Below are 25,849 nucleotides of genomic sequence, written 5' to 3'. Positions count from 1 at the left end.
TCCTTTGTGCTACTCTGGCCCACCCAACTCGCTGCTCTGCTGGCTTTCTTCCTCCCACCGGCTGCTGCGGGGGATCTGTTCAGATGAAGCGCAGGGAAGGAGCCGGTACATGCATAATTTACCGGCTCCTTCCTTGTTCTAATGAATAGGGTCAGTGATCGGTACCACCGACTGTTTTTTTCTTTTATTCATTCATAGCTGGGACATAACGGAGTTTACTCACTTTACTATGCCTCAGTTTATGAATGAACGGGAAACTTTGTACAGAGCTATCCAAGTTTATTCATTCTGCAGCTGAGGCTGCAGAGAAATGGGCTGATGAATCTGTCCTCAGTCCCTTTCTCTGTCTCAAAAATATTTCACCAAATGCCCCCAATGGGGGTCCTAAAAAAATATATGTAAGAAAGGATAAACATATTAATAAAAAAAAATAAGAAACTACTGACACCAGTGGCGGAACTACCAGGGTTACAAAGGTCGCACTTGTGACTGGGCTCTGGCGTTTGGCCACTGTGGGGGGACCCCAAGATAGCAGGAAGGTGGCCCACTGCGGTACCATAATAAAGGGTCCCACAATGGAGTAAAGGGCCCCGGGGGCAGTGGGAAGGGCACCGGTCAGGGGCCAGAAGGCCTTTCATGCTTTCTTGCACCAGGGCCCTATAGGTTCTAGTTACGCCTCTGCTCACAATGGAAGAAGCCATGGTTGTCACCAAGGCTGAACTTCAAGCAGGTCTCTTCATTCCAAATACATAGGGAAGAATGGGGAAGGAGGTGAATTGGGAGGAGGAGTTTATAAAAGGATGATAACATTGTTTGTGCTTGCAGCTCGGCTCACAGGAAGTGGCAAGGACACTGCATTTCCAGCAGGATCAATAGATATTTTCTGTACTTGCTACAAATGTTACCCTATTAAAAAATATATAATATAGATACCACTTTAAAAAGGTAAACTGTGTGAACTTTCTGACTTTATCACAGCTATTGAAGTCTGACTGGACCTTCATTCAATATTCAGGTAAACTGATATCAGCTTTCTTTCACTGTAGGCAAAGTAAACCTAGAAGTCATTTTATGTAACTTTTGAGAATATAAAAATGCTTTTATACATATGAATATATACAGTGCATGCGGAAAGTATTCACAGCATTTTCCACATTTTGTTACCTTACAGCCGTATTCCAAGATGGAATCAATTCATTATTTTCCTTGGAATTCTACAAACAATACCCCATAATGACAACGTGAAAGAAGTTTGCACAATTATTAAAAATAAAAAACGAAAAAAAATCACATGCACACAAATATTGACAGCCTTTGCCATGTAACATTGAGCTCAGGTGCATCCTGTTTCCACTGATCATCCTTGGGATGTTTCTACAACTTGATTGGAGTCCACCTGTGGTAAATTCAGTTGATTGGACATGATTTGGAAAGGCACACACCTGTCTATATAAGGTCCTACAGTTAACAGTGCATGTCAGAGCACAAACCAAACCATGAAGTCCAAGGATTGTCTGTAGACCTCTGATATAGGATTGTATTGAGGCACAGATCTGGGGAAGGGCACAGAAAAGGTTCTGCAGCATCGAAGGTCCCAATGAGCACAGTGGCCTCCATCATCCGTAAATGGAAAAAGTTTGGAACCACTAGGACTCTTTGTAAAGCGGGGCGATCGGAGAAGGACCTTAGTCAGGGAGGTGACCAAGAACTCGGTGGTCACTCTGACAGAGCTCCAGCGTTTCTTTGTGAACAGAGGAGAACCTTCCAGAAGTACAACTATCTCTGCAGCATTCCACTAATCAGGCCTCAGTAAAAAGGCTCATGACAGCCCTGGAGATTGCCAAAAGGCACTTGAAGGACTCTCAGACCATGAGAAACAAAATTCTCTGGTCTGATGAAACAAAGATTGGACTCTTTGGCCTCAATTGCAAGCAACATGTCTGGAGGAAACCAGGCACCGCTCTTTACCTGACCAATATCATTCCTACAGTGAAGCATGGTGGTGATGGCAGCATCATGCTGTGGGGATATTTTTCAGCGGCAAGAACTGGGAGACTAGTCAGGATCGAGGGAAAGATGAACACAGCAATGTACAGAAACATCCTTGATAAAAAAAAACTGATCCAGACCACTGTGGACCTCAAACTGGGGTGAAGGTTCATCTTCCAACAGGACGACGACCCTAAGCACACAGCCAAGTTAACAAACAAGTGGTCCAGACTTGAACCCGATTTAACATCTCTGGAGAGATCTGTGCATCGGCGCTCCCCATCCAACCTGATGGCGTGCCAAGATTGTAGCATCATACTCAAAAAGACTTGAGGCTGTAATTGGTGCCAAAGGTGCTTCAACAAAGTACTATGCAAAAGCTGTTAATACTTATGTACATGGGATTTTTTTCTTTTTTTTTTACTGTAATAAATTTGCAAAGATTTTAAACAAACTTCTTTCACTTTGTCATTATTGGGTATTGTTTGTAGCATTTTGAAGAGAATAATGAATTTAATTCATTTTGGAATTTTGGAAATGAAGGGAGGAGTCTTGGAATGGTGCGGTCGGAGTGGAGGAGCAGCTAGACGGGAGCCCTTGCTCTCCAACCCTGCGCTGATTTTGGAGATGTGATGCGAAGTGAAGGGCTAGGACCTCTCCCTCTCCCCGCTTGATCACCCCCCCCCCCCCGGCTCGGAGATGCTGTTCCTGTGCCGAAACTTCACCCCCCTCTTCCCGGTCAGGTCTGCCTGAGATCCTCAATACCCGCAGCACGTGCGGCTCTCCCAGCTGAGCAGTGGTGGTGGCGTGTAGCATAGCGAGGACTGCGCTCGGGGACGTCTCGACGTACAGAGCGGGAGGGGCTGCAGCAAGGCGAGTCGGGGCCCGAGCCCTCCGTGACAGCAGAGCGGTTTGTGGCGCTCTGTAGCCCCCCCCGTTTTGCGGAGTGTGCGGGCGGCTGCGCTGTGTTGTGGCGGACTGTGGCGTGTGGGTGCCAGCACCGTCCCCACACGGGGAGCGGAGGCTGACGAGAGGGAGATCCAGCACCTCGCAGCCTTGCAGCCCAAGTAACCTAAGCTAACCAAAAGAGAGAAGATTGTGTCTGTTACTGGCCCCACGAGTACTACCAACAGGAGGGTAAGATCAGAAACGAATTGCAGCAGTTTCTATTTGGTCTTTTGAAAACTAACAGAATGGTGAGTACACTGCATTCATCAGAGTGGTGAGTACAACGCTTTTTCAGGAACTAATGAAAAAAAATATTAATGGGACATTTGCAATAGAGGAGTTAACAATTCTTACGGGACTGGAATGAAGACAAGTAATAAGTGACATAAGGGATATGTGCTTATTAAGATTACTCCCAGTGTGCGTAACCATATTGTTTGTTGGCGGCTCCCTCCCTTGCTATGTTTCCTTTTCTATTGGGATAATTAATTAAGACACAGTGAGATTTCTTTTGAATACATGTGGAACATGCGTGGAACCCCACGGGAAGACTGTGATGTTTTTCTTAGTTTATATTATACTTTGGTATAAAATAAGAGGGGTCAGCATCTGTGTGCCCCGAATATCTCCAACTCAATGGTAAGGGCAGAAATATCATAGCAACTTTAATCTGTGTCATAAGAAAACATCAAAAGGGAGAGCACGCTGAATAAAAGTACCTAAGAGTAAAAATCAAAGTTTTAAAGAAAGCTACAGACAGGCTGTACATAAACAGGCAGCAGTGGACACTCGCGCATAGATGCTATAGGCAACTTTATCAGATGAATTGCATATTGGAAGTTTATGTGTGTGGTATTCAAGATTTTTTGAGAACACGCTTGAAAGCCTGCCAGTGGGATGTAAAGCCGCATGGCTCACAGCTTTAACCCCTTGTAGGAAACGCACCCAGGCCCTGGCAGTGAACAGTACTAAGATAAGGAGAATGCTCTGATAAGTTTTGGTAAAAACGCAGTTCAATTCAGCTACAAAAGTGCTTTGCCGGCAGGTGGCTTACTCGAGTGACAAACCCGGCGGGATCCTCTGGGGTTGCTATTCCCAGAACTTCCCTGCCGGCCCTATAACTTTATATAAAGGAAAAGCCATTTGGAGCTCTTTTCTGTTTGTCCTCTTCTCTCCCCCCTTTTTTTTTTTTTTTTTTTTTTTTTGTGTATTATTTTGCTGTGCGTTTTCTTTATATACTGCGACAGAAGAGGGAGGAGAAGGGAGGGGGAAGAGGAGAGAAGGAAGGAGGGAAAAAAAAAAAAAAAGAGAGAGAAAGGGTGTACATATAGGCTGGCATGCCCCCTCAGGCTTAAAACGGAATCACTATAAAATGTCTATAAATCTTTGGTAGTCGCATCTTGGGCACGGTAAGAAGCACGGGTAAATAAGACTATTGTAAGACCAAGAGGGGTGAAAGATGACCACAAGGGGAAAGGGAGCGAAAGGTGGGGCAACCCCAAAGGTCCCCCGGTTAAGCCAAAGCCCAGGCCCGATGTGTAAATTTGTGACACACGGGACAAATGGAGATAGCCAGCCCATTGAAAAACCACTAACTGGTAGAGGTGGCCAAGCAGATAAAGATAAGAAGAAGGACAAGAAAAAGGGGGCTACTAATACACCGGCAGATTTAGAAACACTCTCAGAAACATTTGCAGAGACTACAACCGACCAGGATGGAGAAATTGAACTAGATCTGGGCAATAAGGAGGAAACGCAGGATATGACACTTCTACCAACAAAAATGGAAATGGAAGGAATGTTCGCCGCTTTAGAAAGATCACTCAAATCGCAAATGGAAAGAATGGAGAGAAATATGGGGCACATATTGGAAAGAGTTGAAGAAGTGGAAAAAAAAGTCGATCATAATGTAACCTCAGTTAAAAAACTAGAAGAGGAAATAAAAGCACTAAAAATGAATCAACGAGAACAGGCGTACAAATTAGAAGATCAGGAAAATAAAGATAGAAGGAAGAATATTAGAATACGTGGAGTTCCAGAAACAACACAGGCTGAGGACTTGCCAGAAATAATAAGGAAAATTTGTAATCCAATATTAGAAAGAGAAACAACTGCCCCTTTAAGAATAGAACGAGCGCACAGGATAAGACGACCCAGAGAAAGACCACAGGAATATCCAAGAGACATTATTGTTCGATTTGAAAGCTGGGAGGAGAAAAATCAACTTTGGAGAAATCTGAGAGGGAAGTCGCCATTAGAATACGATCAACATAATATTCAAATCTACCAAGACCTGTCCCAAGAGACGTTAAAAAGAAGAAGAAGCTTAAAACCACTGTTGGGGATCCTGCAGGAAAACGACATTCAGTATAATTGGGGATTCCCAGCATGTTTAATAGGGAGGAAAAACGGGAGTTCGGCAAGACTGAGGTTTATTGAGGAAATACCAGAATTTTGCAATAGTTTGGGCATCCCAATACCAAAAAATCATTGAAGATCTGGGCCGCTGGGGGGGGGGAGGCGTGTGGGGGGACGGGGATGGGAGGGGTTAATACAGTAAGCAATCAGCAAGGGATAGGGGAGAGGGGGGACCCGGAGAGCGCTCTTACACCAGTCTCCCATTATTGGGGGATAAGAGACCGGGCTAAAATAGAATTCCACCTTAGCCAGAGGAGCAAAAGAGCGCCAATAGCGCCAAAGGGGGGAAAAAAGCTCTAATCAACCATAGGGTCAAGGATCGACCAGGAGAAAGAAGGGGAGGGGGAGGGGGGAGAAAGCCCTACATGAAGACCAATGGGGCAAAGTACGATTGGAGGGGAGGGTGGGAGGGAGGAGAAGGGAGGAAGGGGGAGAGGGGGGAGGGGAAGATTAGGAGGGGGGGGAAAGGGGACTTAGATCTGTGTGTCTTGCAACGGAAAAAAATATACTTATCAGAGAAAGATAAAAAAAAAAAGAGAAAGAAATGACAAATATAAACTTTATAACATACAATGTAAGAGGTCTCAGTTGCCCGGAAAAAAGGCATATGGTATTAAGAGAGGTAGAAAGGTACTCCGCTGAAATAGTTTTTCTGCAAGAGACACATATAACTTTGGACTCTAATGTTAGACTGTATTCTCGGGCAGTCCCCACTTGGTACTACGGAGACTCCCCAAAGAAGAGATCTAAGGGGGTTGCTATAGGAATAGGGAAGAACATCACTTTTACAGTAGAAGATAGGAAAGTTGACCCAGATGGACGTTATCTGTTTCTGAGAGGGGTACTCCAAGGGAAAAAATATACGCTCGCAAACATATACTGTCCAAACAGACAACCTCATAAATATCTGAGGGGGCTCTTGAACGTTTTAATGGATTTTAAGCAAGGTCAAGTAATTTTAGCAGGAGACCTCAATCTTTCAATGGACTATCACCTGGATAATATGTCCGGAGCACAGAGACGAAATATTAAACAGCTAAGAATATTAGGAAAAAAAATGCACAGTCACTGTTTAATAGATCCTTGGAGGATTACATATCCAAACAAAAAGGACTATACATATTACTCTTCTGTGCACGGAACATATTCAAGATTGGATTATATAATGGTAGACCATGAGTCGCTGGAAGACGTAGTTAAAACATCAATAGGGGCAACCACAATCTCAGATCACGCTCCGGTAATAGTGAAAATAAGATTCAAAGAGATAGAGCAAAGAAAAGGAACGTGGAACTTAAACGAAGAACTCATAGAAGACACAGAGGTAAACAATACAGTAAAAATCGATTTGGAACAATATTTCACTCTTAATAATACACCTGAAGTAAGGGTGGCAACTGTTTGGGAGGCCCATAAGGCATACATTAGAGGGAAATTAATCTCAATTGGAGCAGGGAAAAAAAAGACAAGAAAATTAAACATGAAAAAATTAACATCTGAATTATTTGAACTGGAACAAACGCATAAAGAGCGAGGAGAAAACGAGGTATATCAAGAAATAGTGATAAAAAGGGCCCAGATCAGAGACTTGATGAAGGTAGAAACAAGGAATATATTCAAAAATGTCAGAAAAGAGAGGTATAAATGGGGGAACAAACCAGGGAAATATCTAGCCAGAATATCAAGGGAAAAAAAAAATAAAAAATTACATAGAAAAAATAAAAAACCAAGACGGCCTTATGAAATACAAGACATCTGAAATTGCGGAAGCTTTTCAGACTTATTATAGTACATTATATTCAATAAGAATCAACGAAACTCAAGAGCAACAAAATATTAGAATAAGGAAAATCAAGGAATACTTAAAAGAAGTGAACTTACCTAAAATAACTCAAAACGATAGGGAATCCCTGGAGGCCTCTGTAACTCAGGAAGAGATTTATAGAGCCCTCCAGGAAACACCGGGTGGTAAGAGTCCAGGCCCCGACGGCTTGCCGATTAAATACTATAAAAAATTTAGAGAACTTTTGGTCCCAGAGATGTGTAATTACTTTAATAAAATAGGAGAGGAAGAGGAAATAAGAAAAGAATCGCTGCTAGCAAGTATTTCTATAATCCCTAAAACAGGAAAAGATGGAACGTTGTGTTCTAACTACCGACCAATAGCATTGTTAAATGCAGATCTGAAGGTTTATGCGAAAATACTAGCAACTAGGATAAAAAGTTTAATGCCGGAATTAATAAATATAGATCAGGCAGGCTTTGTAACAGGCAGAGAAGGGAGAGACAATAGCATAAGGACCCTGCTGTTACTACAACAGGATCCAAAAAAGAAACCCCCAGTCGTACTCATGTCTTTAGATGCTGAAAAAGCATTTGACAGAGTCGACTGGGGGTTTATGATGGAAACGCTACAAAATATAGGTCTGGGACCAAGGTTTTTGAAATGGGTAAAAAACCTATATAGCCACCCGACGGCAAGGGTGAAGGTCAATGGGGGTATGTCGTCTGCGTTCGAAATGAAAAATGGAACCAGACAGGGGTGCCCGCTCTCACCCCTCCTATATGTAATAGCACTGGAACCACTGTTAGCAAAAATCCGGGAAAACCCGGACATAGGGGGGGTGAGAGTGGGAGACGATGAACACAAGGTGGCGGCGTACGCAGACGACATACTCCTATACCTGACTAAACCTAGAGTTTCCCTCCCTAACGTTATAAAGGAAATAAAAAGATACGGTGAACTTTCCAACTTTAAAATAAACCCGATAAAAACAGTAATCCTAAATGTGGGGATAGAAAAAAAAGAAGCAGAAGAGCTTCAGAAGGATTTCCCATTTACATGGGAAAAGGAAGCTATTACATATTTAGGAATAAAGATCACACCAACAGTTGAAAAACTCTACATAGCCAACTTTGTCCCCTTAATTAATGACATTAACCAAGACCTGAAAAATCTCGCAAGAAAACACATCTCCTGGATAGGTAAGATAAATGCGTTTAAAATGATGATACTACCGAAGATAACATATAAACTTCAAATGCTCCCAATAAAGATACCCCAAAGCTTCTTTAAGGTAATTAAAACAATAATCTTGAAATATATATGGGCAGGTAAAAAGGCCAGAATAAGCTATACACAGCTGAGCTTGAAAAAAAAAGGAGGCGGGTTGGGGCTCCCCGACATAAAAAGATACTATGTCGCCGTTAATATAGCCAGGTTAGTAGAATGGACAAACACACATACCAAAAAAATATGGGCACGTATGGAAGATAAAATAAGTAATGCACAATTAAACAGAAACATTTGGATACCACCAAAGACGAGGAAATTGGGCACAAACACACATAGTATCACAAAGAATGTTTTTAAAATATGGGACACTTTATTTAGACGGGAAAAATGGGAGTATAACTCTCCATTAATCCCATTAGCAGGCACAAATTTCTTCCCACCAGGCAATGGAACACGTTTCGGAAAGCAATTGGGTGAGAAAAAATTAAAAGATATTGTCACACGGGGAAAAATAAAAGCAAGACAAGATATAATAGTGGGAGAAGGGGATCAACGGATGAGTGAATGGGAGTATTTACAGTTAAATCACTTTGTCAGCACACTACCACAACCGATTCGGGAAGAAAAAACATTAAACCCAATAGAAAAAATATGCAATATAGATGGGCCACTGACACATGGTATATCAAAAGCATATGGAATATTAACGGAGCTCGAGACCCAGGAAACACTGCCCTGTCTAGAAAAATGGGAAAGCGATTTGGGTAAAAGGATTGACAAATCACAAATGATAGGTGCAGTTTATAATTATGCCTCGGATATAACTTCCATAGAAGCAAATTATAAGTGCATGGTTCGATGGCACCTGACCCCATCAAGAATGAATAAAATCCATCCAAAAAACTCAGAGCTCTGTTGGAGGAATTGTAAGCAAAAAGGAACAACTATGCACATATGGTGGGATTGCCCGAGAATACAGGAATATTGGAAAGAAGTCCAGGAATATATCGAAAAAATAACAGGGGAGAGGATCCCGTTTAGCCCGCTGACCTGTCTATTTCATGGAACTGAAAAAACAAAAAAACAATACGCAATAACTTTGGTTCCAGTGCTGCTAAATGCAGCAAAGGCCCTGATCCCAAAAAACTGGCTACACCCAAAAAGGCCATCAATTAAAGAATTGATGGAAAGGGTGGAATACATAGAAGAGATGGAGTACCTGGCCTGTGGAGAGACAGGAGGAGTGGATAGATATAAAGAGGTGTGGGAAAAATGGAAAGTTTTTAAATTTTCGGAAAAATTTGTTCAAGGAATGACAGAAGTGGATAGGTGAGAAAACAAAAAGAAGACTGCAAGGCACACAGATCCGGGGCGGGGGGGGGGAGGGGGGTTAGGGGGGGCGGGGGGAAAAAAAAAAAAAAAAGGGGGAAGGAAGAAAGAAGGAGAAAAAAAAAGGGGCTAGTCAAGTCAGCGCATTAAGTAAGTAGTTAGACTTGTTAAACGTAAAAAGTATAATTAAAGGTTCAAAAATGACAAATTTGTAACTGTTTAAAAAAAAAAAAAAAAAAAAAAAAAAAAAAAAAATCCACGCATGATGCGAAGCCACTAGAGAGACGTTAAGGGCGGTCTAACCGTGAGCAAGTCTCGCCGTCAAGTGTGAGCGGAGTCTGAAGTGGAAAAAAAAAAAAAAAAAAAAAAATTCATTTTGGAATAAGGCTGTAACATAGCAAAATGTGGAAAAAGCGAAGCGCTGTGAAAATTTCTCGGTGTACTCAATGACCAATACATTTAGTGCTCTTACCCCGGTTTAAATTGACAGACACGGCATTGCACTTGTCCGATAAATGCAGCGCAGCTTCATCCAGGATAATCCTGAATCATAGGAACACAGTTAAATATTAAAAACATAATATATAGTCTCCTGGAATTCTGCAGTAAAGTGGGAAAAGGTGGGATATGATTACCGTAAACTGGATGAAGATTTGTCCAGCGCTACGCTGCAGGAAATACTGAAAGTCTCCACAGTGAGCAGGGCTCTAATCGGCAGGTAGAGAGGTCTGTGGAATAAGACATTGTTTAGCTTCTTGTGCAGAACAACTCTGCCTTTAGGTATCAAAATACTAGAACCGTAGCATACTACATGGCTGTGTTGAGAGGATCCATAAGCAGTACCATGCAGATGCAATTTATCTCTCAACATTTCTATGTGTATTTCTAAAAAGCTAATTTGGTAAAAGCATATTTTTATATATTTTTAATAAACATGTTATACTTACCTGCTTTGTGCAACGGCTTTGCCAAGGGGCCCAGATCCTCCTCCTCTGGAGTCCCCTGCAGGCGCTCTTGGCTCCTCCTCATCTCTGAGTGACCCCATAGTATGCCGCTTGCTATGGGGGGCACTCGCGAGCTGGGGTGCGTGCATCTATAGACACACACAGAGAGGTTTGGCTTGCTCCCCGCTCACAGGCTTTCACTGACAGCAGCAGAAGCCAATGACTCATGCTGCATTTGAGTCTCCTGTGAGAACAGAGAGGCAAAAGAGCCACTGCAGAAGGGCACAGCGCTGGATCAAGATCAGGCTCATGAAAGTTTTTAATCGGGGGCTGGGGGGAGAAGCTTTTACGTTTACAACCACTTTAAAGCAAAAGTGTGGCTATGAACAGTGAAACATTTATACATGCCTAACAAGCAGTAAATTATCTCTGCAACAATCCCCCAATGACCTCAGTAGCTGAAGGCACCATGGAGTAGTCCATCCTCTAAGCTTACAGCAGTAGTACTAAAGTAATTTTCTCAGCAGCTCAAATCAAGCTCCTATTCAGTTTTTACATTAGATGGCTGCCAAGCCACTGCTGATTCACTAAAAGGAAGGGGAGCCAAGCTGATGAGCCACTGCAGGGAGGGGGTTTGGATTTCTTGCTAGACAAAGCTATGGGGACAAATATCATTTAGCCCTGGTTCACACCGCTACGTTTTGACGTGCGATTAAACAAATTGTCAAAATGTCAAATTTGTGGCATTTGATGGCAATTACACCATCCTATTCGGTGCGACTCTGCATCTGCGGCGATTTAAAAAAGTAGTTTCTGTACTACTTTCTGAGATTTCGGCACGTGATTTACATTGACATCTGTGCAGAAACCTGCAAAGATGTCTCTGTAATCGCGGCTGAAATCTGGACTGCCTGCGGGAGTGAAATTGTGCGAATTCAGCTAAACTCGCACAGCTTCAATCCCGCAGCCCAGTGTGAACCTGGGCTCACAATATTACATTCACCAATAGAAAGAGAGAAGTGAAGTGTTGTAACATATATACATAACAAAAGGCATGATCATACAACATGATGTGAAGAAACAAAATGACACATGTTCTTACCTGTAATCAAGAGCACAACTCCAAAGGTGAACATGGAAAGTGGTTATAGAGGCTGGGGGGTTGTAGCCTAAAACTGGCTCATCAGTAATGTTTAGAAATTGTAATATCTATAATAAAAAGGAAAATACAAATGGTTAAAATAGTTCTTCTACATGTATGCATATATGTAAAAACACCAGAGAAAATGCACCTGTGCGATAAAATATAAAAGCCGTGCAGTTCTAAAGCATCATTAAATGTGTTATAGAACTGCAGCAGGTCTCCTTCCGGCAACAAGGTACATACAATATATATACACAGGGCCATTCATAAAGCACCGCGTAACTCGCATTAGTTATGATGAGGGCACCGACACCGAAGCTGATGGGGAACGATATTGCGGGTAAGTACCCTTATTAAAAGGCAATAGCTACAGTGTCTGTAGCTGCAAACTTAAAAAAAAAAAAAACTTGCGGTGGAACTCCGTTTTAACAAAGAAGACCCATTCCAATTTCAGGCTGTAAGCAATGGTACCACATGGAAGAGAAATGTGGCCTGAGAAAAAAAAAAAATGTACACAAAAAAAGGTAAAGGCTACAAGAAGATCAGCAAAAATGTACTCATCGGTCAGAATACTGGAGAAAAAGTGATACAAAATGTAACAAAGATGGAACTGGCAGTCTATGGCAGTTAAAGAGGAAGTAAACTCTGCTGTAACTTTTTTTTTTGTTGTGCTAGTATGTACCTAGTATGCGGTACATACTAGCACAACAAAAAAAAAAGTGAAATTGTTGTGACATTATGTGACACTTACCTGCAAACCAAGCCCTTGTTGTCGCCGCTGCAGGCCGCATCCATCTTCGCCTGTCTTCCTTCCGAGTCCACAGTCTCCGGGCTCTGTGACTGGCTGAAAACGCATGATGTCACGCCGATCACGGCACAGGGCTCTAAAGAAACGGCACCAGTGGCCGCTCCTTCAGAGTGCATGCGTAGATGATGTAATCAGCAGTGTATACAGTAAATATATCTCTTAAACGGTGCAAGTTAAGGAGATATTTACAGTACCTATAGGTAAGCCTCATAATAGGGAGGTTTACTTCTGCTTTAACATCTCGACGGGAGCATCTTCTGATGAGAAGGATTGAATAAAATCGCCATGCAAGTTCCTTGCGGTTCGCTAAAGAAGCAGAAAGCCAAACTGTTGCATATTGCTGCAAAAGAATGGCATGCATGGGTGTCATCCTCGAAGGAAGCCAGGGCCCATGCTGAAAAAAGAAGACGACTACAGAGACTCTGTACTCAGGATGTATATTATATATATATATATATATATATATATATATATATATATATATATATATATATATATATATATATATATATATATATATATATATATATATTTTTTTTTTTTTTTTTTTTTTTTTTTTTTTTATTAAGGGGCTAGCTCGGTAGCGGGGTGTGTGACCCCTTGGATGGGTTCACCACACACTGAATTTATACAGACTGGCAGTCGAATACGGTTGAAAACAACGTTTTTGGTTTATCTGGAAAACAATTGCAAGCATCCAAACGGCATAAACAAAATCAAACATAAAATAAACCCTAGCCACTCTGGGCGTCTACCTTCCACACAGGAACCCATCTATGGAGTCTGACTCAGCCTAGCGCTGGGCAGAAAGTGCTGGTCGTACAGCACAAAACAATAGTCTTGATTTTTATCACACAGAAAAATCACTCCTCTCCTCACCTCCTCAGAAGACTTTCAGTGCTGCTCTCCTACTCACAAAGCCTTAGGAATGATGCAGCAAATTTGTGGTAATCCTCTGGACTTCTTATAGAGGCTTTAATTGCCTCATTCTGAACAGCTGGAGTCTTCCAACGGCCTCAAACCTTTCCTGGCTACATTTTTCAGCAGACGCCTAATAACAATTTATGTATTGTCTAACAAGGCAGAAATGTATGTCCCATCTGTGACAACACCCACAGATTTACCGGACTTCCTGTCACAATAAATATATATACACACACACACATATATATATATATATATATATATATATATATATATATGTCTGGAGCAGTGGGTGGGCCCGGATCAGTCAAGGCTGGGGAGAAAAGGACTAGATGGTGCTAAACATCATCCAGCCAGGAAATGATGTGGGCTCTGACTTGCTCCGGCTTCTAATACACAATGCGATTAGATCACAGTGTGCAGTGAAATCAGTGTAAGCCAATTCAGTACAGGAAAGGAGCCGGTACAACTGTGCAAGACTGAAGGGAAGGTTGGTGCTCAGGTATAAAGCCGATTTGTGGTGACAGGGTCTCTTGAAGCACCTTAGACTAATGAAATTATTATAAGTGTTCCTTGTTTTAACAAGATTGACACCTACCTGCTCATGCCAGGTCTGTTCGGATGGAAGTACACGGTGCTGTAGTGTTGCCCCTCTTAGCCCCACAGCAACAAGGAATTCCTAAAACATACAATATACTACAATAAAAGCACTAACAATAGAAAATGCTACAGTGACAATTTGTAGAACAAGCAAACCATTCTGATAAAGTTGTTCACACTGCTAACAAAAATCACTAGAACTGATAACATTGAAAAAACACATTTTTATGATGTAGGAAATCTTATCTGTGCCTTTTTGTAAGTGAGATCTGTGCCACGGCTACTTAAATATATCAGCCAGCAATGGATATTCCTCCATCCATTCTACTAGAGAGGATGGGGGAAAACAGGCCGATTTAGGCCTCTGGTACACGTTATTGATGTTTGAGCAACTGCTTTTTTTGGACGTAATTTCAGGTGTTTATTTTGCACGTTGGCGCATTTGCAAGCGCAATACATTTCTAGGGAAAATTAGTGAATACTTATGCTCATATGCACGCATTAATACTTAATACATATTAGCGCAAAAGGATAAACAGCGCTTGTTTACACGCCTGTGTGTACAGGCACACTGTAAACCAGTGTTTTTCAACTCCAGTCCTCAAGGCACACCAACAGGTCATGTTTTCAGGCTTTCCATTATTTTGAACAGGTGATTTGATCAGTTTCACTGCCTTAGTAATCACCACAGTTGTTTCATCTAAAGGAAATCCTGAAAACATGACCTGTTGGTGTGCCTTGAGGACTGGAGTTGAAAAACACTGCTGTAAACAATGGGCTTCATTTTAGATTAACCCTTTCATGACTAAGAGCCGGTTCACACAGGGGCGGCACGACTTCAGGGGCGACTCGGCCAGGCGACATGAAGACGACATCTAAGGCGACTTGCAAAATGACTTCTGTATAAAAGTCAATGCAGGTCGCCCCCGAAGTAGTACAAGAACCTTTTTCTAAGTCGGAGCGACTTGCGTCGCTCCTATTAGAACGGTTCTATTCACTAGAATGGGACGCGACTTGTCAGGCGGCTGCGTCGCCTGACGAGTCGCCCCAGTGTGAACCGGCTCTAAGCCTATTTCTGACATTTATTGTTTACAAGTTAAAATACGTATTTTTTTGCTAGAAAATTACTTAGAACCCCCAAACATTATATATATTTTTTAGCAGAGAATCTATAGAATAAAATGGCGATTGTTGCAATATTTTATGTCACAAGGTATTTGTGCAGCGGTGTTTTAAACGCAACTTTTTTGGAAAAATGTACTTAAAAAAAAAAAAAAAAAGTAAATTTAGCCCAATTTCTTTGTATAATGTGAAAGATGATGTTACGCCGAGTAAATAGATACCAAACATGTCATGCTTTATAATTGCACGCACTCGTGGAACGGCGACAAACTATGGTACCTAAAAATCTCTATAGGTGACGTTTAAATTTTTTTTTACGGTTACCAGGTTAGTGTTACAGAGGGGGTCTATGGCTAGAATTATTACTATTGTTTTAAATTCGGTGCCACTGGCAGCCGAGTAACCCGTAAGCGACGTCATGACGATTCAGTCTCTCTCGGATTGGGTCTCCCGGTGGGACGGGAGGCTCGGTAAGAGCGGCGGAGGCGGCGGGAGGATGTCCCCTCCCGCTCCTCCGGGATAACAACCAAGCGGCTTTTAGCCGATTCGGTTGTTTTCCATGGAAAGCCAATTGCCAGCTCTAAAAAAAATGATACTGGGATGCGGGCATCATCCCGGTATAACCCCCAAAAGCCGAGGACACATATCTGCGTATGCTCGGCGGGAAAGGGTTAATATAAAAAAAAAATGCTGTTCTGAGCTTTTTCAAGCTGCAGTGTGAGAGCAGGTCCAGAAATGTATGGCTACCTTAAGTGAATGCCTGCGATGTTATAGGAGGTAATACAATTACCTTTGTATTGTTTTCAGATTTATCAGACTGGATTTTTACAGCCATAGTTAGCATGCTGAGACTGTCCACTCCCACACCATTGCTGGATGCGCGGTGACTGGCTCCATCCTCTCCAGAAGGATAGATGGTGGGCTCCAACCAATGAGGTCGGGGAAGGCTGGGAAGTCTGAGATCAGCAGAAACAACAACACCATCCAACATACCTACAGAGGAATAAACAGGGACATTTTATAAAATAAGGCAAACAGTTATGGGCAATACACCAGAGCAGACAACTACAAAACATCTATCTGTTCTGATCGGTCTAAATGACGAAAGACAAAATATGGTTGCAATGGCTTACAGCTCCTTTTTGTTTTGTTTTTCATTACAGAGGGCCTATACTCTAAATGTGGCCTTTGAAAACTTTAAATAAAGTTGGTTAAAATGCAGGAGGTAAGGTACCTATTCTGACACTCATTCTCTGAATATATATCCTTGGCGTTGCCGGTCACATGACCAAATGTATATGACAAAATTAGAGTCCGTCTGAGTGGTGCTCAGCCATTCACAGGCAGCTTTGTATCCTGTGAATGAACAAAAAGCTTACTCTGATTGGCCGAGTCGGAGAGTGTGACATCAGCCCGCCTATCCAACTTGGCCAGTCAGAGGAAGCTTTGTATTTATTGATTGAATACAGAGCTGTCTCACAGCCAGAACCCAGCACTGTATGAAGCTGAAGGTACATACAGTTCCTACAGTGCTTAGAGCCAGTGCAACACTTTGTGAAGAAAATAGTTTGCTTGGATCAGCTTGGTCCAAAATAACAATTTAAAGTAACAGGAAACATGGAGAGCAGCTTTAATTATAAAATGTTTGTTAAGACCGCGCTGTGTTTATACATTTAAAGCCGAGGTTCACACAAAAAGTGAACCTCCGCTTTTTGGATCCCTCCCCCCTCCGGTGTCACATTTGGCACCCTTTCAGGGAGAGGGGGTGCAGATACCTGTCTGAGACAGGTATTTGCATCACTTCCGGGTTCTGACTCCCGCGGGGAATCCAGCCTCGTAACCCCCCCGCTGTCTTCTGGGAAACCCTGTTCCCAGGAGAGAGCGGGGACCAGTGGCGGCGCGCAGTAGGGAATCGGGCAGTGAAGCCGCAAGGATTCACTTCCTGATTCCCTCACCGAGGATGGCGGCGGAAGCAGCCGAGGATGGAGCGATTGCTCAGCCGAGGTTGCTGACATCGCGGGCACGCTGGACAGGTAAGTGTCCATTTTTTAAAAGTCAGCAGCGGGAGTATTTGTAGCTGCTGGCTTTAAAAACATAAATAAATCGGCGGGAACCTCAGCTTTAATATTAAAAAAAAAACAATTATCAGAAGGGATAAAAAAAAAAGGAGACATGGCTTTCCTGATACAGCAAATGCCTATAAGAAAAAAAAAAAAAAGGAGACATCGTACTTTGGTGACAGAGACTTAGAGTGCTGGCATGCAGGCATAAGTAGTGTTTGTCCTCGAATCCTTCATATTTGGTCACAGTAAAGAGGGATCCAGTATTAAATTCCAGCCAGAACTCCCCATGTTTATCTTCCATTATTTGCCCATCAGGGTACTGCAAACACAAAGTTATCAGATTTTAATTAATGGAACAAATACTATTGTTAAATCTGAAAAACAGCAAATTTTTCACAGCCCTCTCACACATGACAGCCAGGCAGAGGACACCAGTTACAGACAAGGAATACATCGCAGCAGACTGATAAGGTCATCCCTCTTCTCACTCTGTTCTCTCTACCCATCAGTATACTAATGGTCAATACATCTGCATTAAAGCGGAGTTCCGGCCACAATTTCACTTTTTATATATAAATACCCCTGTAATACACTAGCTTAATGTATTCTAGTAAAGTTAGTCTGTAAACTAAGGTCCGTTTTGTTAGGTTGTTACAGCATTTAGACACTTTATAAAATAGAAATTGACTGGGGCCATCTTAAGTGTGGGCATCATGAAGCCAGACTGTATGACTTCCTGGATTTCAGCCTTGCAGATCTCGCACATGCTCAGTGCTGCACAAGCAGTGTCAGATCAGGTTTCAGCACCTGTGCTGTCCAAGTCACATGATTCTTTGAGACTGGGGAGTGCACAGACTCCTGGAACAGACTCCACTACATTCCCAGGAGTCTGTGCGGTGTAGGTTAGGAAGCATTAAGCACCTAGGTGCAGGAAGTGGGAAGATTAACTATTCTGCCTAGCAACAACACTTTGAAGGCATCTAAAAAAAAAAAAAATGTTCGTAAAGGACTAATGACATTTTTTTAAAACTACTGATGTAATGTTATATTTATGGGTGGAACTCCACTTTAAGCACACCCGATTGGCTCCCAGTTTTGCCTGTCCCAGTCGGAGTGTATAGGGAATTGCCAGAGGTTGACGCCAAGTTGACGGGAGGTTCCTTCACTAGTTACTTAAAATACTTTCAATTCTGCATTAATTACCGTATTTATCGGCATATAACACGCACTTTTTTCCCCCTTAAAATCAGGGGGAAATCGTGGGTGCGTGTAATATGCCGAACCACTGCCTCGGAGGGGAAGGAGGGAACGAGCGCCGCCGAAATAGACAGCCGAGTGTACTGTGTACTCAGCTTCACTCTGCTCGCATTCATGCCCAGTACCGCCTTTTGCATTTATGTCCCACCATTGGACCAGGGTTATGTCCATCATAGGAGCTGGGCCAAGGAGCGGAACTGGGTGGGACTGCGAGACGAGCCGAGAGGAGCAACGTACACAGGACATCCGGCTCTGTCTATCTTAGCGTCACTCGTTCCCTCCTCCGCAGGCAAAAGGAAGGTTTTTGTGCAGCTGGATTTATCTGCCTATTCAACTAAACACTTCACAATGCAAAGTGAAACATTGAGTACCAGTAACAATTTAAAACCCATCATTGATCATGCTGCAATTGTTGGGCAAGGCTGCAGATGGACATTGATCATTCCGTAATGATGGACAAGGCTGCAGATGGACATTGATAAGGTTGCATTGATGGGCTTTTAAAATTTCATTTTATTTCCTTAAACCTCCCTCCTAAAAGTTTTTTTTCTTAAAGTTCCCTCCTAAACTTGCGGTGCGTGTTATACGGCGATAAATACGATAATTGTAGATCAGCGTTAACATTTATGTCATCATCAATGCCTGCGCTAAAGCCTTGATGGATCTATTAGGTCTTATAGTGCAGATGTGAAACAAGGGAGGTGCTAGTACTGACAGCCTCTAGTTACTTTTTAGCTGGATTTCCACTTTTTTCTACAATAACCTTTAGTTCTAATAACCACTGCACAGCCATGTTCTGAACAGCATTATACAATTCCTACACAAATAATAAATGTCTTTAGGTTCGTACTCGTATAGGCTTAGACACACTCAGCCATGTTAAAGCGCTTAGGCCTGATGACCCAGGCACTGGATCAGACACAGGCACTGAACCATGCCAGACCACAATCTCTAATGGATCAAATCGGGTCAATGAAGTCATCTGGAGGCCTGCCCCTTTGCTTATATTGCGGCGGCAGACACCAGTAGAAGATATGTAGCTGAAGTCAGATCAGAAAGTTTCTTTTTTTTTTTTTTTTAAACGGTGGGTGTCAGGGATTGTGATTGATGTGTGATTTTTTTTTTTATGGTCTAACCCCCCCCCCCCCACCCACCTGTGTACAGCCATTATACTAACTTAATATTTTGACCCCTCAGATATACCTCAGTAACAAACCGGCTATACCTGGCTCAGTTCTTATTTTTTTTATTCCGCCAGGGGACTGAACCGATTCGCCCACACATTCAAGGTAGTTCTGAGAACTCCCCCACTATGAATGGGAACAGCCATATATGATCGCAATTCGGCCAGGCCCTGTTGAACATCAATCCTCTACAGTGGTCCCCGAAAGTAAGACCTACCCTGAAAATAAGACCTACCTTGGTTTTACAGGAGGGCTGCAATATAAGCCCTACATCGAAAATAAGACCTAGTTTGAAGTGGTTGTCTCCTCCTCTTCTCCTTACTGTCAGTGGGGGATCTCGTCCCCCCCCCCTCTGTAATGCTAGGCTCGTGGAAGAGAGCTCAGGCAGGCTATGGAAGCCCAGAGCAGCGCTATAATAAAAAGTACCTGACAATACATTTTGCTTTACTTCACACAGGGGATTCCTGTCAGGCAGTGAGGGAGAGGGGTAGAGAAGACTGCACAAAAAATAGCAAGCCCTACCCTGAAAATAAGCCCTACCGTGTTTTTGGTTGCCAAAATTAATATAAGACCCAGGCTTATTTTCGGGAGAAACACGGTATGGCCAGCTTTAATGCTATCATTTTGTAAGGTAACACTGAGTAATCATGTTGCCTACAATAGTCATGAACTATACAGTGTCCCCAAAACACATTGCACCAAAAAACAAAGCACGGTCACTATATTACCTTAACATCTGTATACACAGAGACCAGCCCATGGTTAATGTTAACCAGGACAGACAGGAAACTCTGCGAGTGTTTACTTTGACACTCCAGTTTCTTTCTTCTGCGACAGTGATAGTTTGAATCCAGGATATATTCATACTGCAGGGTCTCTTCTTCTGAACCACTGTCATCTTCTGTGGAGATAAAGCCATTGCTAGTTAACCACTTGTCACCCAAGCCATTTCTGACACTTCTCTCTTACATGTAAAAAAATGTTTTTATTTTTTGCTAGAAAATCACATAGAACCCTTAAACATACATCCATCCATCTCTATATATATATATATATATATATATATATATATATATATATATATATATATATATATATATATATATATATATATATATATATATATCTCCTTTTAGCAGAGACCCTAGGGAATAAAATGTCTGTCGTTGCCATTTTTTTTGTCACACGGTATTTGTGGTACAATTGTTCAAAAATGCAATTTTTTGGGGAGAAAAAAAAAAAACACTTATGAATAAACATAAAACAAAACACAATACAGTGGAACCTTGGATTATGTTCCATTCCAGGAGAATGCTCGTAATCCAAAGCACTCGCATATCAAAACAAGTTTCCCCATAGAAGTCAATGGAAATGAAAATAATTGGTCCTGCATCGACTTCAATGGAATGCAATACCGCATGTGGCCAGAGGTGGGGGGCGCCGGAGAGCCTCAGAAATGCTTGGGGACAGCTCGGCTGACCTTGGAAAGGCTTGGAAACACCCAATAGTATTTCTGAGTGATTCTGAGTATTTCGGAATGGCTTTGAACAGTTATGAGTATCACCGCCGCCCCTCGCACCTCTGGCCAAATGCGGTACTGCACATCCCATTAGCTTAAAATCTGCTCGTTTTGCAAGACAACACTCGCAAACCGAGTCAGATTTTTATTTTTTTTAAAGTTGCTCGTCTTTCAAAATACTCGTTAACCACGTTACTCGTAAACCAAGGTTCCACTGCATTTACCCTAATTTTTTGTATATTGTGAAAGATGATGTTACGCCAAGTAAATAGATACCCAACATGTCACGCTTTAAAATTGCACATGCTTGTGGATTGGCGCCATACTTCAGTACTTAAAAGATTTCCATAGGCTACACTTGAAACATTTTTACAGGTTACCAGTTTAGAGTTGGGCTCCTTTCACACATGCTGTCCCTTTTTCATCCATCTCTTGACAGATGGAAAATGGACATCAATGCATCTCTATGGAAAAACTGATGTAAATGGATGATCATCCATTTGCATCAGTTTACATCTGCATCCGTCAACATCCATTTTTTTTAAACCGATTAAAGCTCTATTTTCTTCTGTTAAAATAACAGATCAGATGAAAAATGTCTGTAAACTGACGAATGGTAGTGGATGTAAAAAAAAAAAAAAAAAAAAATATGATGAAAAACTGATGAGCACATGTAAGGTATCGCCCTACGTTCGCGGCGATACCTCACATGTGTGGTTTGAGCACTGTGTCCCAGATTCTCAAAGGAGTTACGCCGGCCTATCTCCAGATACGCCGTCGTAACTCTGAGTGTGAGGCGTCGTATCTATGCGCCCGATTCTTAGAATCAGTTACGCATAGATTTGTCTTAGATCCGACCAGCGTAAGTCTCTTACGCCGTCGTATCTAAGTTGCATATCTACGCTGGCCGCTAGGTGGCGCTTCCGTCGATTTGCGCATCGAATATGGTAATGAGCTAGATACGCCGATTCTCAAACGTACGTGCGCCCGGCGCATTTTTTTACGCAAGGCTTTTTTGGGCGTAAAGTTACCCCTGCTCTATGAGGCTTACCAATGTTAGGTATGGACGTCGGAACAGCGTAGAATTTTTTACTTTTACGTCGTTTGCGTAAGTCGTCCGTGAATGGGTCTGGACGTAAGTTACGTTCACGTCGACTAGGTATTGAGCGGGCGCAAATTTAATTTGGAAATTTGACGTGATACTGAGAATGCGCCGTTCGATAAAAGCGTAATTTACGTGGGGTCACAAAACATTTACATACAACACGCCCACTACCAGCCTAGTTTGAATTAGGCGGGCTTACGCCGTATCAGATACACTACGCCGCCGTAACTTAGAGCGGAAGATGTTTCTGAATACGGGACCTGCCGCTCTAAGTTACGGCGGCGTAGTATATCCGAGATACGCTACGCCCGCCTAAAGATTTTTTTGAGAATCTGGGCCTGTTTATATACATATGGGCGCAACCTACGTATGGGTTCGCTTCTGCATGCCAGACACCCAAACATACCCTGCAGTGGCACCTGCACTCACCATAATGAAGAGTGGATTTAAACGCACTGTTGGAGTCTTTACTGAAGGTGTTAATCAGCTGGCTGGCGACAGACAGGCCTATTCCATAGGACAAATTTTCAAAAGTTTCCACTGGTGAAGGAGCAGTGGGTTCCCAGAGCAGCAAGTCATTACTTATCCTGGAATACAAAAATTAATAAAACATACATTATATGGACAAAAGTATGTGAACAGCGCGCCAAGCTGTTGAGTTCGGGTGTTTCCATCGATGGGTGTAATTAAAGCGGTGTTTCACCCTAAAAAACAACTTTCTAGTATGTCATTCAGCATAGTAGCGCGAGCTACAGTATGCCTTTATATATTTTTTTGGCGCCGTACTCACTGTTTAATCGCGTAGTAAAGTTTCAGACTCCCCGCGGTGAATGGGCGTTCCTATGCAGAGGGCTCGCGATTGACGGTCGGCTATGGCGCGTCACGCTTCACGAAAATAGCCGGAGTAGGACTCGGCTCTTCACGGCGCTATACGGCGCCTGCGCACAGACATCGAAGCTGACTGCGCAGGCGCCCGTGAAGAGCACCTATTTCGGCTATTTCTGTGAAGCGTGACGCGACATAGCCGGCCATCAATCACGAGCCCTCTGCATAGGAACGTCCATTCCCCTGAAACTTTACTACTCGATTAAACAGTGAGTACGGCGCCAAAAAAATATATAAAAGGCATACTGTAGCGCACGCTACTATGCTGAATGACATGCTAGAAAACCCCCGCTCAGCATACAAATGCATTTAGACAATTGTGCTCTTTCAACCTTGGGATAACAGTTTGGGAAATGCCCTATTCTGTTCCAGCTTGAATGTAACCCTCTGCATGAAGTCAGATACATAAAGACTTGGTCGAGTTTGGTGTGGAGGAACTGCACAGAGCCATGACTTCAACCCTACTGGAATGAATCGGCCACTTGGGAGTCAGGTCTTCTCATCCAACATCAACATCTGACCTCAGAAATACTCTTTTGGCTGAAAAAGCACAAACTCCCCCAGAAAAAGCACCAATTCCCCCAGATACACTTCACAATCTGGTGGAATGCCTTGTGTGTTGACTATCATAGCCACAAAGGGAGGGCCAACTCCGCAATAATCTCCATGAATTTGGAATGATGGTCGACAAACTTTCAGCCATATAGTATACGCAAACCATTTTGTAATTTAAAAGTATTAAAAATTACATTTTTATTTCATTCTTCAACTGCTATCTTCATCTACTAAAAATGTCAAAAATCCAAATGTCTTCTCCTTGAAATATGGCAGTCTGGGTGTAACAGAATGTCACTGAAATGTAATTTCCTGCTTGTGCGATTGGCTCACCCCTTTTTTCCTAGAAGTCTGTACTGAGATGCAAGTCAGAATGCAGGCATCCCCCTGCAACAGTGATCCAGGTAGAACTTGCAGTGCTGCTCTAAACTGAGACAAAGACCTCCCAGCTGATTGCAGTGAAAGGAGCACCATTCAGGGGTTTAGAAGCATCAATAGAGAAAGGAAGGATCATCGCTCACAGACCCAATGCATGAATATGTCTTTGAGCATGGCCTCAGCCAGCGCTGCTCCTGCCACCAAGAACTGACCAGGCCCCAGTGTGTGGGGCGAAACATGTTAGAGGGCGTGGCTGGAGTGGCACTGACTGAGGCCATACTCATTCAAATATTCATGCATTGGTGGACAGTGAGCAATGTTCCTTCCCTTCTTTGTTGAGCCCCTGCAATAGAACTTTAATCTTTGGAGCAATACTTCCTAAAGCAGGCCATACATTTTGCAATTTTCTTTCCATGACAGGTGGAAGGAAAGAAAATGGCTCGATTCCAACAGGTCCGCCTGCCAGTTTTTTAGGCGAACATGAACGGGCGCTCCATGCTCCTATATGGAGCCACGGATGTCAGCGGTGACATGCCCGCTGACATCCGACCCGCCAAAGTGTGACGGAGGAAAAACACACTTTTCCATCCAGCTGGCGGATCGGATGAACACGGACAGACGGTCCGTGTTCATCTGATCCCCCCATAGGGGAGAGCGGAGAAAAGACAGGGCGGTCCCTGCGCAGTTTATTGGGACCGCCCTGTCATCCGCCAGGTCAGCAAGGATCAACGGAGCGATCCCCACTGAGAAAGCAGAGGTTCACGGGGCGGATCATTACTGATCCGCCCCGTGTGAAAGGGGCCTTAGAGTTGATGGGAGAATCCTTGCCCCAGCACTATTGTGTTCTGTCTGTGAGGAGCAGTCATATAAACATGTAGTCAAGTATGATACTGGTATAAAAATGTGTACAACGATGCCACTGCTGAATCCAGATGAGGAGGGGTTAATATCAGTCCGTCGGCATGTAGATGTCCCGTAAAGAGAACTATCACAACTCCCAGTGGATGGCTGTAGAATCCCAGGTTGATAGAGGGAAGTGATAGAGGGAAGTGTAACAGCCCTTGCGTGTGGCAGATAGTAAGGTCCCGCCGGCATGCAGATGTGAAGGCACAGCAAAGGAGCCCTTCAGATGGACACGGCAAGCCCCGCTGGTGTCATGACGTCACCGGATCTCCGACGCAACTCCTTGAAGGCCCGGAAGTCGGCAGAGACGTGAGTACTGATCAAAAAAATTTTGATCGATCAAAAAAATTAAAGATTAATCGATGAATTAATAGTTAATTTCCACAGCCCTAGTTCTAAGGGATGCAGACACTGCAGTTTTCTGCTTACAACACGAGATTGTTCAGTTGCTTAGAACAAAGGCAAATCCTTTAAAAAAATCAGCCCGAAAAATAAAACTCGAGCCGTGTACACGCGATCGGTTTGTCCGATGAAAACAGTCTGATGAAAACAGACCGATTGACTGTTTTCATCGGACAAACTGATCGTGTGTGGGCCCCATCTGTCTTTTTTCCCCCATCAGTGAAAAAAAATAGAACATGTTTAGCTTTTTCCTATGGATAAAAAAGACAGAAAAATCCGATCGTCTGTGTGGAACTCCATCGGAGAAAAATTCACGCATGCTCAGGATCAAGTGGACGCATGCTCGGAAGCATTAA

The 25,849-nt window shown here is 42.9% G+C and overlaps 1 protein-coding gene across 1 annotated transcript in view; it reads right to left on the bottom strand.

Annotated features, from left to right (window-relative positions):
- Positions 1-25,849, bottom strand: part of ATG2B (autophagy related 2B) — a 131,134-nt gene that overhangs the window by 33,222 nt on the left and 72,063 nt on the right. Inside the window, exons 19-26 of the mRNA XM_040332169.1 lie at positions 22,800-22,957; positions 20,475-20,647; positions 17,474-17,624; positions 16,033-16,235; positions 14,119-14,199; positions 11,747-11,853; positions 10,336-10,428; positions 10,173-10,243 (exon numbers count right to left, since the gene is read on the bottom strand). Coding sequence (XP_040188103.1) covers positions 10,173-10,243; positions 10,336-10,428; positions 11,747-11,853; positions 14,119-14,199; positions 16,033-16,235; positions 17,474-17,624; positions 20,475-20,647; positions 22,800-22,957 — 1,037 coding nt within the window. The remainder of the gene's footprint in view (positions 1-10,172; positions 10,244-10,335; positions 10,429-11,746; positions 11,854-14,118; positions 14,200-16,032; positions 16,236-17,473; positions 17,625-20,474; positions 20,648-22,799; positions 22,958-25,849) is intronic.

Source organism: Rana temporaria, chromosome 13 (assembly GCF_905171775.1).
Source record: "Rana temporaria chromosome 13, aRanTem1.1, whole genome shotgun sequence".
NCBI classification, from domain to species: Eukaryota; Metazoa; Chordata; class Amphibia; order Anura; family Ranidae; genus Rana; species Rana temporaria.
This window is presented reverse-complemented; position numbering and strand designations above follow the sequence as displayed.